Here is a 17,778-nt window from a genome sequence, read left to right on the forward strand (position 1 = left end):
ATGGAATGTTGGTTATCAATATTTGAAGTTTAAGAATAACATGGGAAATATTTGCATTTATTTATCTCAAAAAAAAGTTATCAAAGTTTTTAACCACGGCATTTTTCATTAGACACGCTAAAATAATAAAATCCATCCGCACACTGGAAAAATTAAATAGACTGATATAATGAGAACCTTAGGATAGGGTCTTAGTTTTAAAATATCGTTCTATTATGTTCTGAAACTGTTTTCTTTTGCCGTGTCTAAGTTAAGTATTATGTTTAAATGGCATTAAGCGACAATTGATTTTAATGAAAATTACGTTTCCATATCACCAGTCTTTTCATCAATGTACCATTGGAAAAATAATATGAGCCAAATTAGAGAGGAATGATACATTGAAAACAAAAACCAAACTGAGTATATCAGCTATCACGAAGCCACTAAAACTTTGCACAGACAGTACTTATTTTTAACTTACAAAATTTCGGATTAGCCATGGGCTCATCATTATCTCCATTATTAGCAGATATATTCAAGGAGGAATTCGAACAGAACATTGTACACAAACAAGACCCACAATATGGTGGAGATTTATGTAGATTATGTGTTCTCCATTTGGCCGCACGGACCAAAAGCATTGAATAAATTTCTGATGGGCATCAACAATAAAGAAGAATCAAACAAATTCACAATATTTATTATACAGAAAAGAAAACAATAATTCACTTATTTCTCTGGATGCGTTAATCAGAAAAGAGGACACAGAATTTGCCAAAGTTTACGGAAAACTAACCTACACCAACAGATATTTAAATTGCCACTAAAATCACAACGTAAACATCAAAAAGAAATTATCAAATCATGTTATGATAGGATCCGAGACACCTAATCCAATGCAAAAAATACATTTCAGAAGGAAAAAAGCTTGCTTACAAAGGTTTTGACAAAAATGACCAAACCATTGTCATTTATAAACAAGGAATTTCACAATATTGAAGAAAATTTATAAAAATACTCTATGAATGCAACCATTTCTATGTGGGAGAAACCGCAAGATCACTAAGCGTCAGGATAAACGAGCATCAAACATACATCAAGAACAGAGACTTCTACAAATCTTAGTTATTCAACATTCCTGCGATAGCGAGCACAGAGTAGAGAGTACAATGGAAGGATGCATCAATAATCATGAAACATACACGAAAAAAAGAAAAGTCAAAGAAGCAGTTCTCATCAAGGAAAATGTGTAGCATAGCCATCAGCAGAATGTAGCAGGTTTTCGATGCCGTTATACTAAAAAAAGTCAACAACAAGAACATAACAACAGTAAGGGATTAATGGATTATAGACTCACAATACATATGCAACAAAAAACACACATACAACACACAAATATATAATCTACGTAAACACAAATTACACACGCAAATAATACAAAAAACCTAGTAACAAATTGTTGGTTATACATTTTCGCAGAATTTTTTAAATAATCTTTTTGAAAACGATTTTCGGAGTTGAAATCGATACGTCAAACGGTTAAAAATGTAAATTTTCATTACAATCAACTGTGGTTTCAACTCATATAAAGATAATAAATATTTATCGTTCTATTATATTTATTATAGTAAATAATAATAGAATGCTACAAGAAAATAACTTGCCAATAATATTGGAACACCTAACAGTTGTAAATAACAACAATATAATCTTATATTTATTTAGATCATTGTTTGTATACACGTTAAAAGTTTATACCAGCACTATTTTATGATTAATTACCGAATTGATACCATAAAACACTTACTCAGAGTACTGTATCATTAAAACTCATGTTACATCGTAAAAAATGTAAGTCATTATCCTTTGAAGTTTTACAATACACATTCGGTTTCCGGATATCGATATTACACATCATCAATTACTTTTTGACTACCATTAAAATGTAAGTGACGAATTAGCCCAGATCTAGTATCATACACAAAACAGAAATTAAATACGATGACTTGCAAAATTTGCCCCTTGCACCACTAAAACAAAAATCTCTCCATCAATTCTTCCTAGGGGTATTAACTTATATACATGACGTTGCGATTTTTTATTGCTTCTAGTCTACAACGATGTTTTAGTGAATCAACTTAATTTTCAAAAAATGCAAAAAATAGGGGAATCGTAAAATCGCATCGTTAACTTAATGATCTTGTTATGCCTGTTGTTTTCTTTATATTTCCTTCTTTTATTCAATACAGTAGGTTGCAAAAATATACGTGATATACGTAGTATCATTTTGTTGTTATTAGGCAAGTTAAAGCGAACAAAAATTGACAACAGTTTAGCCAAACAAAGATTCTTCTTCTTCAAGTGCCGTCTCCATCAATGGAGGTTAGCGGTTATGGTGGCAAACAAAGATTAAAAGTGTGATAAAAAGAAAAAGGAAATTTATATGATAAGATTTAAAAAAAAATCTAACCGAACAAAAATGGAGCGAAAAAATATAGTCGTTTTAAATCTCAGTACTTTGACACATTTGATATTTGACAATTGACTTATTTGGCCTCGAAGTTTTTGGTTTCGAATAAAATAATAATAGAAAAAGTAAAAAAATAAATGTGACATTAAAAGTTGGGATAAAAATCAAAAAGATACGAAAAAAAAAAGCATATAGAATATAACTCAAAGATAAAAAGTAAAAAGGAAAAACCCTAGATCACAGATAAAATAATAATGGAAAAGAAAAGATCAGTAACAAATAAGATACCAGTTGGACAGAGATATCGACGAAAAATGTAAAGAACTCAAAACATAGCACAAGGACAGAGATCTTCGCAGACGGATTAAAGAATTGACAGAAAAAAATTAAAACAACGAAATAGAAGACGATCCAAAAAAAAAAAGGTGATTTGGGAGAGATATCTTGCAAACCTTTTCAAAGATGATAGAACAAAAAAATATCGTACCAAATATATTGGTACCATAGAGAAGGTGAGAAGAGAAGGTGTACTGAGTCAAGAAATTAAAAGTATATTATATAATATAAAAAGAGAAGTTAGGCAGGGATGTTGTACCACAGAAAACTATAATAAAAGTAAAATACTCAGGAATTAGAGACTAATCGAAGATTTGGCCACAAAAATTAATGAAAAAAGTCATGTACCATTTTAATATCATTAGGATAAACGTGGAATTGATTGTTTTTATTTTAAAATGATGTTAAAATATATTTAAGCTTGGATCTATTGCCAAAAGTCTTGTATTGCAGTTTTTTGTATCTTTTTCTCTTTGGGTTTGTTTTGGGACTTTAAAAGTAAAGTCTTTGGTACTAATTATTAATAATTTTATCTTTTCTGTTACAGGCGGCAATCCTCCAACAAACGGCTGAATATATCTACTCATTGGAGCAGGAGAAGACCAGACTTTTGTCACAAAATTGTCAGCTGAAACGGCTAGTGAACCAACACGAAGGCGGCGAGCTGCCACCCAAGAAGAGAAAGACTGAATTGATAATTCCCACCATTACGGCAGAATCATCAGACGAGGGCATAGGTATGATATATTTTAATATTGGACCGAAAACTTTTTTATCCAGAATTTGGCCATCTTAACAATTTTTATTCTAATAACTGTAAGATATTGATTGTTTCAACTGAAATTAATTCAGGTCATTTATTATCTCGTCTTTAAATACAGATTTCTTTAAACAATTTTTTGTCTTCAACGTCAGTGTGTAGCGTCAACTGCTGAACTAGGCCTTCCTCATTTGTCTCCCATGCTTCCAATCTTCTTATTCTACTTTTATGTTTTTATCTTTTTATCTAGGTTTTTCTTCTACGCAAAAAAAAAATAGTCAAAGCTGTAATAGTGCGAAGGGCATTACAAATGCGCTGTGCATCACAAATTGGATTATGAGAATAGCAATTTGAGCCAAATTACAGAAATTCAAACAGGTAGCCTCACTATGTCATCGTACCTCAAAGTAACACAAGGAAAAATATTTATAAGCAATATTACATAACCAGAATGCTAGAAATCAGTGTCTAAAGACTAGAACAGATATAAATAAGTTACCATTTATTCATCAAAGTGTTCATCAGGCCAGACCTATTTGACATTGACGCATAATGTAATTTTATAAAAGATTTTTGGTAATAAAAAGTAACGGCATGATTTTTTGGCAATTTTATTGGTTTTCTTTAAATATTTTGTCAAACTTTGACGATACGTTTCTCATATTATGAAATTGTATAATTTCTGCTTTGATTTGTGGCTAGATTTAGGTTTTCTTATCTCATAGCTTTTATTTGTTTTTCAAACAGTTTTCCATCACCCACGCTTCCTATTGTCTGCATGCGTTTTTTAAATTCATACTCCACTGGGTTTTTGCTGCAGCTGATTTAATCCTGAACTACTTCATTTTGACTGTATATCTTCAATCTTGTCGAATCTTTAAACTTACTTATATAAGACCTCGAACAGTTTGGTCTAATCGATAAAATAAAATACATACTAACTTTTTCATGCTTTAGGTTCAATGTCACCGGAACTCATCGTAGTAAACCAACCTGATAACACAGCGGAGCTAAAGCAACAATTGGAGCAGGAACGCAGCCTGCGGTTGTTATTAGAAGACCAAGTGCGGCAGCTGGAAGAACAACTCTTTCAACAGCAGCGTCAACCGCAACCGCAATTTTTGGAAATCGAGGACACCGATGCCGTTGGTATGCAACTGATAGCTGCGGAGAGTTTACCTATCGGTCACACACAGACGGTTGTATGTAGTGCGTCACCTGCCAATTCCAGAAGTTCCAGTCCTATTCCCGTGATGCCAGAACAACAGAGGTTACCGTCGGTGTTGGAAGCGGCGATTAAAGCTGAACCTAAGGTAAGACTTTTTACACATTAAAACTTTATTTTCCTCTATGTCGTTTAACTAATAAAAACTTGAAGATGTGAATAATTAGCTGATTACCGACTAATTACCCTTCTCACATCTGCTTAGGACCTTCCGACTAATATATAGCTGAATCAGACCTAGGTACAAACAAAATTTAGGCGACCTTCAGAACGTTTTTGGATTGCGCAAAACCCTATTCATTATAAATATGCTCCTGCAGAAATACCGCATCGCCTTTGACAGCTTTATCTGCAGCAGTTTCAGATGAACAATTCCAAACTACGGCATTTCAACCCCGATAATAATGTACCATTCATGTGGCATGAAACATCGATGTGGTGGTTGCTTTCGTGACTAGTTTATTATCAAAGGCTAAGAAAATTTCAATTTGTTTCAGGTCGAAGTCGAAAGACTGCCGTCGCCGAATACTTCAACGCATGAAGATAATAGTCGAGTGTACAACATCTCGAACACTTCCAGGCAGAACCTCGAGACAATCGTCGAGGCCATCAGACACCTCGAAGGCAGTCATATGTTCGACGATGAACAAGATGTTCCGCTTGCACTTACCACTAGATCTGCGGACATCAAGCCAGACGTTCACGCGGTAAGTAGACTTATTCAGTTTTACTAATTAAATAAATCTTTTTAAGTTGTTTGCGTTTTTTGGGCTGCTATTTATAAAGCAATGTAAAACTTTCCGTATCGAAGCAAGTGGTTTTTCTTATTTTGATTATTCTCAATAATCGTTTCTCTGTATTTGATGTGCTTAGGATTGCTTCTTCTTCATGTGCCTTGTCCGTTCCGAACGTTGGCAATCAACATGGCTATTCTGACTTTGTTTACGGCAGATCTGAATAGTTCAGCAGATGACAATCCAAACCATTGCCGCAAGTTTTGGAGCCACGAGTGTCTTCTCCTCCCTGGACCCCTTCTGCTGTCTATTTTCCCTTGAACGATCAGTTGTAGTACTCTATATTTATTATGTCTCATAACGTGACCCAAGTATTCCAACTTTCTTTTCTTTATACTTATTCCTACCTCTCTCTCTTTACCTATCCGGCGTAGTACCTCTTCGTTGGTCACGTACTCAGTCCAGGATATACGTAATATACGTCGGTAAGCCCACATTTCGAAGGCCTCTACTTTTTTCCTCAATGTTGCGGTCATTGTCCACGCCTCCATTCCATATAACAAAACCGGGAATACATAACATTTCAGAAGTCGAATTTTGAGAGGTAGGGTGAGGTTTTTAGAGGTGAAAATTTGCTTCATGCTAGTGAACGATGCTCTTGCCTTTTCTACTCTTATACGTATTTTCTTCGCTTGATCCCAATTTGAGTTAACTGTTGTTCCCAAGTAGATGTACGAATCCACGTGTTCAATTCTTTCATTGTCTAATATCAGTTGCTGTGGTGGTTGTTGGGTTTTGCTTACTAACATCCATTTGGTTTTTGTGATATTTAGTCTGAGTCCGTATTGTGCACTTGTTTTTTGCATCTTACTCATTAGGCAACTCAGTTCCTCCATGCTACTGGCTAGAATCACAGTGTCATCAGCATACCTTATGTTATTAATGTTAGGATTACTACAATTCTTTTTCTTGCGGCCCAGGGAATTTCCATAATTCGACCGTTACAGCCCCATTTTGAATACATCTAACTTATTCATATTGTTTGCTTGGAGTTTATACAGTAAAACGGACTGAGTTTAATATTAAGATGTCTATCGTCGAATAAACCGCGTTGTTTAAAGAAGCTGTCTCTAGATTGGGCAATTTTTGTTCCAAGTCAAGGTTCTAACAAATCCAACAACCAACATATTTGTAAGGATTTACATGCTGTAATATTTCCCATTTATCGCTATGTGTATAGGGACATTTTGCTTTTATTAGATTCTCATTACCGTTTTTTTTTTCATTAATCTTTATTTAGAATACTACTAATGTTTCTAAATGTATGTTCATCGATATTAATCTTGGAACTTTGCCATCAATATAAATTACTCTGAAATATTTATCGTCTTCCTCAAGTTAATGCTTCCTAGAGAATAGTTATTTTATTCATCTGAACGGTTCCTATTTGTAATAAAAATATCCTAATATTTTCATCATTTCATAATTCCCTACATTCTATACTATTTTGACGATATGGCAACTCTGTGTGTAATGTCAAAACCAAAATTAGATGACGTGCAATTAACTTACTAAGGTAAAGGTAATAATGTACAGTGCCATAGAATTTTTGGTTGGGCATATTAAATGCATGATCCGATTTATATACTATATAGATTATCTTATTGTCTTGTACAATTGTTTCTTGAAGTAGTCATACAAAAATGTGTGAAAAAGTTCAGGAGTGTATCCCTGTTCTACAGTTACAAATCCGTATTAAGCTACCTAACAGTGATTTCGCTTTTTATGCATAAAATCTACATGCTGTTCTATCCTGATTTGTTTTGAATTTGTAATCATCAAAATATATTTTGATTAGCTTAGAAAGATCTTTGATTGTTTTATTCTTTGTAAATTTTTTCTCTTCTTGTTTTTTTTTGGATTCACCTATTTCTAGTTTTATAATATTTTGCTATTGATAATTCCACAATATTGTTCAGTTACTACAATCTCGAGATATATCTTAATATTGATTGTTGCCATTAATTAATAGAGTTGTGTGTAGTTCCTGTTATAATTAAATGTTAATTAAAGTAATCATAATTTTGTTTCAGGCCTACCTTGAGTTCAACGCTACGACAGTTCAGCAATACCAACAATCCAGGCCGGGAGTGATTGTCGTGAAACAAGCGTCGTGATCGAAAATCATTCACTTTGCCAGTCTGCCATCTAGCGGACAGGTGAGGAGACAGGACTAAAAAGTGACGGCTCCGGGCTCTTAGGTTACGTAGAGTCCGCCATCTCGATTATGTTAATCCAAATATAGCAAAAAAAAATGTTAACGACAACGTTGAGCGCCATTTTTTATTTAAAATATATAAAAATGGGCTGGCCTTTCATGTGAATGTTCTTTTCTCTCTAATTTATTTTGTTCGTCCCTGTTAGATTTAAGAGCCGGTGAAATTTTTGTTACATCATTTATGCAACTGTTAATTTATTTCTAATTTTTAATTTTTTTTTATTTTTAAGATCGTTTTTGTAAACACTAGATCTCGGGAGATAAATGCGAGAGGTACAAATAAAATTATTTTAATAGAAACTAAAGATTTTAAAAATTTAATGTTTTTATTGACCTAATTGTTCTAATTCAGCTTTTCCGAGGTTTGATGTACTCCTCAGTAGAACAATGTTAGAAGAATGAAGTAACTAAAACGTTCACTAGCTCATATGCTATTGTTAACCCCATCTAAATTTGAAATTTCGTAATTTTTGAGCTACATAATTTATATAAAAAATTATTGGCTATTAAAGATGGAAGGAAATGTTTTAGCTAAAAAATACATGTTTTGGCCGTCTGAAAGTTGTATTATAACGTAAACGATTTTCTTTTGTTGGTAGAAAATACCGGTCTCGAAATAAAATATAATTTGGCACTAAATAGTTGATAAGTGGTTTGATGTGACAAAAACCTATTAGTATTTAATATTTTTTACTAACAACGGCAAATTATGTTTCATATGATTAATTTCGTACAAAAGAAAAAGTAAAGTAACCGATCATTCGAATAAAATTGTGTTTTTTGGGGGGTTGTTGGGTTGTACAGTTAAATTGCTTTATTTTTTCCCAAAAGGTGTAATATTTTACATAACTAGCTATTGACACTTCGATTCTATCTTGATGTTTGTTTGTTAAAAATAGTACCATCATACAAAATAATGATTGATTTACTTTGATCCTTTTTTATAAAATTTGTAAATTAAATAGTAACTAAAAAAGTCCTTAAATCCGTGAAATGTAGATCAAATGAAAATAAATATATTGTAATTTCGAAATTGTAGGTACTAAATTCTTAGAAATGTAATTGCATTAAAACGGCAACATTGTTGCCAAATACATTTTATCATCTTAAATTTTACTCATGCACGTGCAACCAAATAATCTTATAGTAACGAACGTATTGTATTTGCTAATGTATCTAATAAAATATATTCAATAATATCAATATTTGTTAAACCCTAAATGCATGGAAATATTCTGTCTATAAGTCATGTATGAGCGTTGCATATATCGTGGTTCTTGTGACCAGTAGAAAAGAACATTACCATAGTACAGATAGATATATTACTCATTGTCAGCGCTGACTTAACATTCAAGAGGATATCGGGTGAATTTTACAAATTAATTTTGTAAAATAAAATATTCAAATTTGAAAATTTATTTATAAAAAAATTGGTACCACTTTTTGAGATGGGGCACCTACATATTCATATTCGGCGAAAAATTTTACACAAGATAGAATATTTTTCAACTGTCCACCCTTCCATGTATAAAGAAAGGTAACGTGCTGCCTGCCTAGTAAAGCGATTGATGAGTTAAAAATAATTGTATTCTTCTTGTTCTCAACTTGTTTAACCAGGAGATGCGTCTTTTTCTAAGACTCCTTCTACCATGTACTCATGACATCCCAGATATTGTGATTTTCCAATTTTATTAATATTTAGAACATCCTTCTCTTTTTCCATTCTTCTGAACACATGACATTCGTGACTATCCAGCCAACTTTATTCGTAATATTCTCCTGTAGGTCCATAATTCGAAGGCTTCGGATCTGTCTGAAACGTTTTTTTTAATGTCCAAGCCTCCAACCCATAAAATGATACTGAGAACACATTAACACACGAAAGCTGAAGCGATATATGTAGAACCACGATTACCAGTAGATTCATGCCACAACATCATAGTGGCATCGTTTGAACCTGCATCGTGAATAACATAGTTGCAAGTGGCATACTGATGTTGGTAGAACACTGGAGAATGAGTCAATCTGAACAGTACAACACTTGCTGAAGACCAGTGGTACAACGAGTTGTGGATTAGCCTTTTCAGCATCCAATTTCAATGCTTTCACTCAGCACTGTCAACAAGAATAGAATTTCTTTCTGGACCGTCTGGAGTAACCACAAGCTTGATATACATTTTATCACAAAAAGTACACATATCTGAGCGAGGGAGACCAAATCGCAGGTTAAAGTCTGATTGAAATATGTCAGTGTAAGTGCGCACGGAAACATTGTATTGCGGATATTTTTCACAAAACAGTTTGTACATTTTTTTCAAGTTTAATTCAGCAGGAAGGCAGTTCTTCGTAGATGCAGCACGACTCTAATGGTTTTCTTGATGTGAAAATGACTTTATGTGTTCTCTCTTACGTTCTTTGTCGGTTACGTTGATTTTATTAGGCCTATTGTGTTTTCCACATTGATCACGTAGCGGCATATCTGTTTTTATCTTCTGCTGAATGTGTTGGATTCTTCGAGGTGTTATTCCCAATTCTTGACATATAGTTTTTTGGCGCACTGGTCATTTCTTCAGTCCAATCTGGATGTGGTATCGTACAATACATTTTCGTCTGGAGATGTCTTCTGGAGTCTTCTTGTGGATTGGAAAAAATCGCAATAAGATAGAAAATCATCACAGTTTAGGCAATCTTTGTTCACCAGAGCTCGAGTCTTGTTAAATTCAAAGCACCACTTAACTGTTTTCAACAAAGATCTTCTGCTGAATGTATCGTACAATACATTTTCGTCTGGAGATGTCTTCTGGAGTCTTCTTGTGGATTGGAAAAAATTGCAATAAGATAGAAAATCATCACAGTTTAGGCATCCTTAGTTCACCAGAGCTCAAGTCTTGTTAAATTCAAAGCTAATACATCACTTAACTGCTTTCAATAAAGTCAGAAGAAAAATAAATAAGTCAAAAAGTTATTGGTCATCAGATCAATAAATTGATATAAATAAAAGTGGAAGATACACACTTAATAAAATTAAGTTATTAATAATAAATAAACTACATAATTTAATTAAAAAAAAGTTTATTTAAAAAAAAATCAATCATTATTTGTAACATGAGCGTACTAATTGATATTTTCGAGATATTGTAAATTTAGCTATACATATAAGAATCTTTATTGAGCTTTCGTATTATCTAAACCATTATAAAATTATACGGATGGGGTTCAAACATTTCAGTGTTATGCTCGGTCTTCAGATTGTTTCATCTTTTCCTTACCGGTTTATATATTAAAATTGTATATATTCCTTATGGATCGTTTGTATTTGTTTTCGCTAGAAATATTGCCGTACTGAATTGCCAAATTTTTAGACATTATATTTTTACTTTTATAGAGTTACTAAATCTTAAGGGTTTTAAAATGATTTATTTAAAAGATTTTAAAGTGCATGTGGGAATTGAGTCAAAATAAAGATACCTTGCGGGAAATTTGACAAATATTGGAGTGGTATCAGATTGTTAAATATTTTAAATGTTAAATATTAAGTACTAAATGGATACTAACAAAAATTATTTTTAAAACTTTTACGCTATCGATAAATAAGAATAATTATAGTTCCTTTTCATATATTGTATGTGGCTAGGAGCCAAAAACATTTGCAACTTTTCATACGTTTTCACAATAATACTTGAATCTGTCAAGGAAAAGATGGAATTAAATATTATATATATATACATACATGACGATTTTTTAAATATTTTTTGTTACTTAAAAGAAGTAAAGTTTCTTTTTTATTTGAAACGCCAAAAATATATATTTATCATTATATTAGAAAATATAGTGAAACGTTTTGTTCCTTTTTTGTACATATTTATAATTTTAGATTTGGTCGTGTAGTCGCGATCACTTAGCATAGTTTCTGTGTTCAGTCAGTGCACGATCTGAATGCATGGGAAAAGTTTTTCTTTTTTAGTTGTTTTTCATTCTGCATTTGTTTTTTAGATGGATTTTAGTCCAAATAATCATATGCATTATTAGAAATTACAAATATACACAACATACAAATTTTATGTGTTTTAATGTAACATATTTTAAATTCAATTCTTCTGGCACTTGTAATAGATCATGTTATATCCTATCAAACTGCGCCATTTTCTGAGAAATTCTGTAATTGGACATGAGATATTGTGTTTGATAGAAAAATGATTTGAGTTTGCCAATTTAAGAGACTATTACTGATAGTACGACGTGCTATATGCGAAGAAAAGTCTAAAATCTGATCAAACGAAGTAAGGAATTCCACCAATATAGTCATGTATAAAGTTCGTATGTTTATACATGCTAATAAAAAGTCTTAGTGACTAATGATGCTCAAAAACAATCAAGTACGGCTGCTGCCATTGAATAGTTTACACCCTTACATATCTAGAAGCCGATTTTTTGAATTTTTGCCTCGTTTAAACGCACATTTTACTTCACGTTTTTACGTGTACGTTAATTACCAGGTGCGGACCCAGATTAGATTGATTAAAACTAAAAAATCAAAATAAATCTATTTTACAAAATGTAACAAAGTGTTAATAGCGAAAATAAGTACGTCTGGGTTAATAATATCCATTTTTATTTTAAATCATTTTATATTATATAATAATAAACAGCAACACAATTGATATTTTGTGGAAGCCCCACTATTGTCATTATAGTATTACAGTTTTGCAATCTTCTGTTCATAGATAGCACCAATCTCTTCATGTTATATTCAACAAGCTCCTCCCAAGCCTGCTCAATTGCTTCCCATAGTTCAATTCTATTTCATGACCAAAGGTTTCTTTCATTTAATTTCTTTGTCAACTCCTCTCGCGCATTATCGATGGAGTTAAGGTCTGGACTCCGGGAAGGCCACGGAAGAACATTAACGTTAAGCGTTTCTTCCATCTATTTTCGAACAATTCTACTCATATGATCCTGGAAATTGTCATGTTGGAAGATGAAGTTGTTATTGGGGAATCTCTGAAAACGTTATGTTAATCCTGTTAATTTTTCTTCTACATGAGAACAAACACCCAGGCCTTCAGCACTTTTCCATCCTCATACTGAGAATCCTCCACTATTTCTTAAATAAATTCATCAAACCTATGATTTCCCGGCCTATAAACTCTTATTCGACCATTTGTATACTATTCAACACTTTTTCTTCAGAAAATGCAACGTAAGGCCAAAAGTTGTGTTTACGGTTTATGAATTCATTACAAAAAGCAACTCGTTTCCTCTTGTGATCCTCAGACAAAAAAGCTTTCCTTGCAGCTGCACAAATTATTAAGTCACTTTCTTTAAACCTTGTAACCTTTCCGAGCAGCATTCGCACTGCATACAGTGCGAATCTTGTTGTCATACAGTCATCTTGTTGTCTATGGAGATCTTTGCCGCCTTGAACCACTCAACCGTGCTATAGAGTGAAAATGCTCCCATCTTTTTTTGATTTTCCATATGCATATATGGCTCACATTCAAATCTGCAGCAACTTGCCTGAGTGACCAACGTTCTTTGAGTTTGGCAATTGCTCTTGTTTTTTGCCCGTCACTCAAATGCATTCTAGAAATTTTAGATGCATTTAATAGCTTTTTATTTTATTTTTTTGAGAAGCACTATGACATTTAGCAAATCCGTATGACACAGCGATTTTACAGTATTACAGTGTAAAAATGAAGGTGTAAACTATACAGTGACCGCAGCTGTACATATTGATGGGTTGTTCAATAAAGTTTGTCGTTCGATGAAGAAAGGACGGTTTTAAGATTGAAAATACATACACTATTTAATTTAAGGATCTTGAAGTAATGATCGAGTAGACGATTGAATCATAATACAATTCCACGTCTGCTATCACCTCTTCGCTCAATGATCGTTTCCCACGCACGAATTTTTTTAAATTGAGATTAGCTAGATGTCAGAGGGTGCTATATTTGACGAATAGATTGGAAGTTGCAACAATTTCTGTTTGTATTAGTAATTTGCAACACTTCCTTGGTCTATTTTTGGGCCCTAACTCGCTTAGCCGTTGATATATTGAGTTCACACCACTTCTTGTGGCTTGTTTTGATTTAGGAATGGGGCGGTAGAACTAATTTTCATCCATTGTAATAAAACGATGCATAAAATCTTTTTATCCTTTCAAAAATGCTTTAAATGTTTCGTTCGAGAGTGTTTTGTTCCATTGTGAGTGAATATGGCATCTATTGTGACTTTTTCAAACCCACAGCTTTAGCCAAAATATTTCGCATACTGCCTAATGAGTTCTTACTAGTAAATATTTGCTTCCTAACTACTAAATATTCTAGGATATTTCAAAACTACATGTATTTGTTGCACTTTTTTCACCATAAAACTGCTACTGGGCTCATGGACGTCTTTTTAGGTAGGAACTAGTTTTGGCAACAGACCTACTTCCCTTTCAAATGAAATATGCGTTCGTCTAGAAAGTAGTACCACTTTTAGAAAAATAAAACAGGACTAATATACTACCATCTCTTATCGAACGACAAAAGTTATAGAACAACCTTATAAAACTTTTAAGGCAAGGCTGGGACAAATAATAAGGAATAACTAACGACACTTTAAACAGGATTTCAACATCCTCTGGAATCATTTAGAAAACCAGAAGTTTCCCGCTGGGGAAAATAAATGGTTTTTATCCTCTTAAATTTTTGTTACCTTACAAATTGAACATTATCAGCAGTATTTCTACTATGACGACGTATGAATATCACTCATGGCGCGCAACGGACGTTTACATATGTATATTAATTTTATATTAACTGAAATTCCTACAAGTGGCTATATAGAGGCAGGTAAATTGTCATTGCACGAATGGTTACTGCCGATATAAATCACTAAATGTTAAATTATATAAAATTGCAGTGGCCATATCGCATTGGTACCAGGCAGTCTGCAATCCTAAATCATAAAAATTAAAACCTTATTTTGACTTTGGGATATTTCGGACTATTTACTACTTTAATGTATTCTTGTACTCGTACTGCCACATTTTATATATTCTTGGAGAAGAATTGAAGAATTCCTATACTATTTTCTGAATTCAAAAACTTAATGAATTTTGCGTAAGTTAATTAAGGCACCTGTTCATAATTATTACAATGTTTTAATGAAATTATTACAAATGGCGAACGGACGGATTTCTGTAACATAATTTTAATTGGGATCATATGTCAAGAAATATATCGTTTGGAAATTACTATTCAATGATCAACAGCAACAATGTAAAAATGTAGGAAGTGCCTCTAATAGTTTTGTGATCATCTTTTATGGAAAATATTTATCTATATTCCGATTTAAGAAAAATGTCAATGACCCTTATATTTTTGACAGATGTCAATAGAAAATCGAATGAATTCGTATCAGAATGTGGGAACTGGAAAAATAAATTAACCTCTTAGATGTTTGTCCACAATCGTGGAGATTACCGGAGATTACCAAATTATTAGGAATAGTGTGTATTTTCTTCCATTATGTGGTCATTGTACATTAAAAGTTGCTATTTTGAAATAGCACGGCAGAGTAAAACAAATATCTAGGAACATACTGAATGACAAAGGTATACATTACTTGTTATATGATCCCATTTTAAATAATTTTTCAAATTTGTGCTTGTCTGACGGGTACTGTATAATAATTTATGAAAATTAATCACCAACATTAATAAAATTAAATAAATTTTTTAAAACTATATCATTATTTGGATTTTATACACAAATCAAATAAATATTTTTAGTTTTCCCTAAATATGCATATGTTTCTCGAAAATCCATCTAAGAACACACAAACAATATTTATCTACATCTTGTACATAACTTTAAAAATTTGGTATACGTATGATGAAGTTTGAAAATAATTATAATATTGTTTTTCGTTATGCCATAGGTACGTAGTTTAAACAGGAAGAGTCAGGTGTGGTGGTCTCATAATATACTTACTGAATTATTAAGAGCAGAAATACTAGTTCCATAGATTACTTCAGACCAATTCTATTATTTGCTTTATATAATTTAATCATGTACGTATGGTTAGCGTAGTGTCTTTAATATATTTGTTATAAAATATTTAGTTTGTGAAAGTTAAAATATTTTAAATTAAAAACTTTCGGTAATACCCAATGCAGGTCAGACAGATAGTTTTGGGACCATCATATTCTCGACAAAATGTAATTTTTTATGAACACAACACACATACAGACTCAAAATTTATATGCTGCATGAAAATTTATGTTATTGTTTTGTTTTGTAAAGGCTGTCAGCATTTTCTGCAATTTTTATTTGTATTTTTTTTTCTCAATAAAATAATTCATATAATCATGCCTGACACGTAGTTTTGCTTTTTCTTTTGTTCCTTTTGTTCTTTTATTTTTGTATCGCTTACCTATAAGAAGTAAAAAAAAATCTGCCAGAAAGTTATCGTAATTCACAATCTAATGATTTTTTTTAAATGTTCATGCATGATAATTGGATAAAGATTAAATTCATAATACATAAAATTTTGTATTGGAGATTTTGAATAATTTTCCAAATATTAGTACATAAGTGCAGTAAAACAATTCGTTCATTACATGCTTTAAAAATATTGAAGTAGACAAGCTAACATGAGCTGGAATAATCGTAATAAGGTAAGAAACAATTAGTTTTCCGAAAAATACTCACATAGTTGTTTATTCTTTCTTCTACGGTTTCGGTAACATAAAGCGAACGTAAAAACTCAAATGACAAAAATAAAATGAAAGTCTTTTATTATGTTTGGTTTTTTTTATAATCCACTGACTTAATTGGGAGCTGTACAAAAAAAAATTGTCAATAAAATTCAATATTTATAATATTTTGGAAATAATAAATGAATCTACAGCTTTTTGTCATACATATTACATCGTTTCAACAGTTCACAATCACCCATTTTTTCCAGTGCTAAGACACTTTTGTGGGCTAGTGCATTATCCTGATAAAAAATAATTTTTTAATCTTTTTTAAATCTGATACATTTTCACGACTGCTACAGGTTCATAAAATTGACAGTACTATTCTCCAGTTACAGTTTTACCTTTTTCCAGATAGTCAATCAGCAAAATTTTTTACCATCTTAAAATACCGACGCCATGATCGTACCTGCAGGTGACACAATCCATTGGAAAACGTTTGGTTATTTCATGATTATGAGTTAAAAATATCAAAATATCACGAGACAATTAATACAAGTGATGTAAAACTACATTTTTTGTTACGTAGTTGCGCCAAATGTAGACAACTTACACAACAATGTGCAGTAGGACAAAAACTTCGTTGCCATGTTGCCTTAGTTATAATATTTCTTTTAACTAACACATAATATTTCTTTTAACTAACACATAATATTTCCTTCTACGCACTTGTTTATAATTCACTATAGTACGACTGTTTCATGAATGTTTTATTTATATTACATACATTCTACACTATAAATAATAGAAATTTGAAACATGCGGTTAATATCTATCAGTTCCTGCAGTTGTTCTACATTCAAAAGTTCTTCAGGATTAACTATTGTAGTATTCAATTAAAACAAAATTAAAATTACTGCTCACATATTCCCGAAAAACACTAAAATCAAATACTCAACAGTTCAAAGGATAATATAAGAACCTCTTATAAAATTATCTATCAGTTCCTGCAGTTGTCCTACATTCAAAAGTTCTTCAGTATTAACTATTGTAGTATTCAATTAAAACAAAATTAAAATTACTGCTCACATATTCCCGAAAAACACTAAAATCAAATACTCAACTGTTCAAAGGATAATATAAGAACCTCTTATAAAATTGACAAAATGTGCACAGCTGGTATGGAAACGATATTTAGCTAAATCCCAAATATTAAAAAGCGTATCTGTCAAAACTATAAAATAAATTTTACAAAACAAACCAACAAATAAATAAATAGTGCTAAAGAAAGATTTCAGAGTTTT

At 31.9% G+C, this 17,778-nt stretch overlaps 1 protein-coding gene across 2 annotated transcripts in view; it reads left to right on the top strand.

Annotated features, from left to right (window-relative positions):
• Positions 1-16,158, top strand: part of crp (transcription factor cropped) — a 231,810-nt gene extending 215,652 nt beyond the window's left edge. For both annotated transcript variants that reach the window (XM_072527379.1, XM_072527380.1), the window contains exons 3-6: positions 3,336-3,525; positions 4,506-4,861; positions 5,271-5,480; positions 7,601-16,158. In XM_072527379.1, coding sequence (XP_072383480.1) covers positions 3,336-3,525; positions 4,506-4,861; positions 5,271-5,480; positions 7,601-7,684 — 840 coding nt within the window. In that variant the 3' untranslated portion in view covers positions 7,685-16,158. The remainder of the gene's footprint in view (positions 1-3,335; positions 3,526-4,505; positions 4,862-5,270; positions 5,481-7,600) is intronic.
• Positions 16,159-17,778: the final 1,620 nt, after the last annotated feature.

This window comes from Diabrotica undecimpunctata, chromosome 3 (genome assembly GCF_040954645.1).
Source record: "Diabrotica undecimpunctata isolate CICGRU chromosome 3, icDiaUnde3, whole genome shotgun sequence".
Classification (NCBI taxonomy): domain Eukaryota; kingdom Metazoa; phylum Arthropoda; class Insecta; order Coleoptera; family Chrysomelidae; genus Diabrotica; species Diabrotica undecimpunctata.